Below are 2,972 nucleotides of genomic sequence, written 5' to 3'. Positions count from 1 at the left end.
GGCTGCAAGGGGAGTGGCCTGCCCCAAGCGCCGAGCGGCTGCAGGCACTGGCCGGCTTCCAGCGCAAGGTCTTGAGCCATGCCCTGAGCTTCCCAGGTCTCCGGCGCCTGGTCTACTCCACCTGCTCGCTGCACCGGGAGGAGAACGAGGATGTGGTGCACGCTGTGCTGCAGGAGCAGGGCTCAGCCTTCAGGTGCGCTGGCATCAGGGGGGTATATGGGGGACACACACGCTGCGGGGCTCAGCACTGACCCTTGTCCCATGCCACAGGCTGGTGAATGCCTTCCCTTCCTGGCCCTGCCGAGGACTCGCTGCCTTCCCCGAGGCCGAGTGCTGCCTCCGTGCCTCTCCTGCAGACACGCTCACCCACGGCTTCTTTGTGGCTGTCCTGGAGCGGTGTGGGAAAGGGGCTGCTGCCCCCAGGTGAGAGGGGGGGGTCTGTGGGGGGAGCTCTGCCTCCCTCCAGCAGCTTCTGGGGGGACCATGGAAGGGCTCGGGGCAGCCAGGGGGAGGGTGTTGCCTTCTTGGCACAAGGAGGAGGAGGACGAGGGGAGGTGGAGGTGGAGGGATCTGGCTGCAGCAGGGGCAGGCAGGAGCTGCAGTACCATGGCGAGTGGGCCCTGGGGTGCGTGGCTCAGGCTGTTTGCTCTTGTCCACAGCTCCCTGCCTGCGGCAGCTGAGAAGAACCCACAGCAGGGCGAGGGGACGGAGCCAGGAGCAGCTCCCAAGAAGAGGAAGAGGAAAAAGCAGCGAGTGACGGAGTGAAATAACATGTTTAGGGCCACACAGTGCCCAGCTGGGGCTGGTGGGGAGCACTCCTCCAGTGCCACCGCTGCCCCGGGGACAGTGGGGCCTCTGAATAGAAGTAAATCTTTTGCGCTAGTTGCAGCCGTGGTGGAATTATGTGATGCCCTGTTCCCCTGGGACCGAGTGCCAACCCCCGGGGCAGCCCTAGTGCCCCCCCTAGAAGGGGAATCTGCTCCTCCAGGGCCGCCCCTGGTGGAAAGTTGGTCCCCAAAGCCAGACCTGGGCTGGGGCAGTCTCGGGAAGTCTGCAGCCAGTGCCAGTGTTTGGCACAACCCCTGGTTCTGCACCCCGTGGGGCTGGAGCACTCCAGCTGTATTAGAGAGTGTCATTTTACCATGTTCCCCCCTCCCTAAAAATCCTTCCTCTGGCCTGATGCAGGGTTTCAGAAAAGCCTTTGACTGTAGGGATGAAACAGATTAAAGCTTCTCTCTCTTCACTGTCTTTTCCCGCATGTTTGTGCAGGCTTGCCCTGAAATTGCCACTGCTCATAACTGAGCCAAAGCGGCTGGAAGGGGGGAGGGGCAAGGGGGAAGTGAAATACTACTTCTTAGTAATGATCTTGTCCATGCACCTGCCTTTGAACAGGGGCAGCTGGAGGCTATTGGAAAGCAGCGCCCAGTGCTCCACCAGCGCTGCTGGCCCTTGCGTGCGCCCAGGAATCAGACACAGGCAAGGCAGCCATGAACACAGTCTTTTTATTTTAAACCAGGGACATAAGAAGCAAGGAAAAAAATTGCACATTCACACTAAAATCCTCATCAGCCACACCAGGAATGATCCAAGTCTTCAGTTGAGTTAAAACCCAGCTTCCCCCGGCCATATATGGCAGCCCAGGCCTGGGGCTCTCTCCCAGTAGGGTCTGTGCGGTGGGGAGGGGATGCAGCCTGGCTCCTTGCAGGGCTGTGGGCACTTGGGACCGAAATGGGGCAGCTACGTGGGGGGAGGCAGTGCCAACAGCCAGTGCTCCCCAGAGTGCCCTCACCTTGTCCCCTGCTCATCCCCACCACGCCGGTGTTGCTAGAGCTGACCAGGCCAAACCCCAGCCCTGGCTCCAGCACCCCCAGAGCCACTTGTCCTGCCTTGTGCCACTGCCACCTGTGAGGACTGGGGAGTGCGAGGGCTGGGGAGCGCGCGCTCTCCTGGCTCAGCACCCTGCCTGGGGGAGAGGGAGGAATCACCAGGGTCAGCCCTCCCCTCCACTAACCTCTTTTCAGCTGCTTTCCCAACCCTCATGAACACCTTTGCCCAGGCTGGCTCCTGCTCCAACAGCCCGTTGGTGTGAAGGCTAGAAACCCAATGCCAGCACGTCCTCTGTCCCCGCCCCCCAGCTAAGGGACTGTTGTCCCCTCTGCACCGCACAGAGACCAGTCACCTGCCCCCCTTCTACCCGCTGGGAGAGATGCCTTCTTCCTGGCAGACAAGAAAACCACTTGTCACCGTAGCACACAAGAGCTTCGGCTCCTCATCCTCAGAAAGAAGAATAATTAAAAAAAAAAACATAACATTTTAGTCACATCCACATACATCACATTTTAAAAATGAAGGAGATGATGTTGCAGGCCGGGAGGAGCAGGAGGAGCACGCAGCAGCAGAGCCTGCGGGACATAGCTGCCTTTCCCCGGCACAGCTAGTTCCCGCGGGCAGAGCCAGGGCATGGGCCGGCTCCTCACCAGGCTGCGACAGCGCAGCTAAACTCTACCAACAGCGCTGTGGGGTATGGCAACTTCACTGAACCAAGCTTGAAGGAATTCAAAGGCAATTTAGCTTAAATATAAAAATAAATTCTTATTTTGTTAAAAAACGTTTAAATATTTGTTTGTGTTTTTTTTTTTTTTTTTTTAATTTAGACTTCAGCAGACACACACACTCACACGGCTTGCAGAGTAAAAAACCCGGCAGCAAAGCACTCCTGGAAGTGGTGGGGAGCCCGTCCCCTCCCCCGGGGCAGGGTGGGTGGCAGCTCTCAGGTGACCCCTGGCTCCAGCAGTCTCTTCCCATAGGAACTCCGAGGCAGGGGAAGGGCTCCTGGCTGGATGGGAAGAGGGGAGGCAGCACCATAGCTCCTAGGAGCTGGTAAAACCCAAAAAAGATGGGGATGAGTTAAAAATTAAAAACAAATTGGATTTTGGGGGGGGGGGGAAGTGGGGGCAGGGAAACACATCCAC

The 2,972-nt window shown here is 58.3% G+C and overlaps 1 protein-coding gene across 1 annotated transcript in view; it reads left to right on the top strand.

Annotated features, from left to right (window-relative positions):
• Nucleotides 1-765, top strand: part of TRIM50 (tripartite motif containing 50) — a 12,532-nt gene extending 11,767 nt beyond the window's left edge. The window contains exons 16-18 of the mRNA XM_009888887.1: nt 26-193; nt 271-423; nt 660-765. Coding sequence (XP_009887189.1) covers nt 26-193; nt 271-423; nt 660-765 — 427 coding nt within the window. The remainder of the gene's footprint in view (nt 1-25; nt 194-270; nt 424-659) is intronic.
• The last annotated feature ends 2,207 nt before the right edge of the window (nt 766-2,972 follow it).

This window comes from Charadrius vociferus, unplaced genomic scaffold (genome assembly GCF_000708025.1).
Source record: "Charadrius vociferus isolate BGI_N301 unplaced genomic scaffold, ASM70802v2 scaffold636, whole genome shotgun sequence".
In the NCBI taxonomy this organism is placed as follows: Eukaryota; Metazoa; Chordata; class Aves; order Charadriiformes; family Charadriidae; genus Charadrius; species Charadrius vociferus.
Note: the sequence above shows the minus strand (reverse complement) of the source record. Positions and strands in the feature narration are given on the sequence as shown.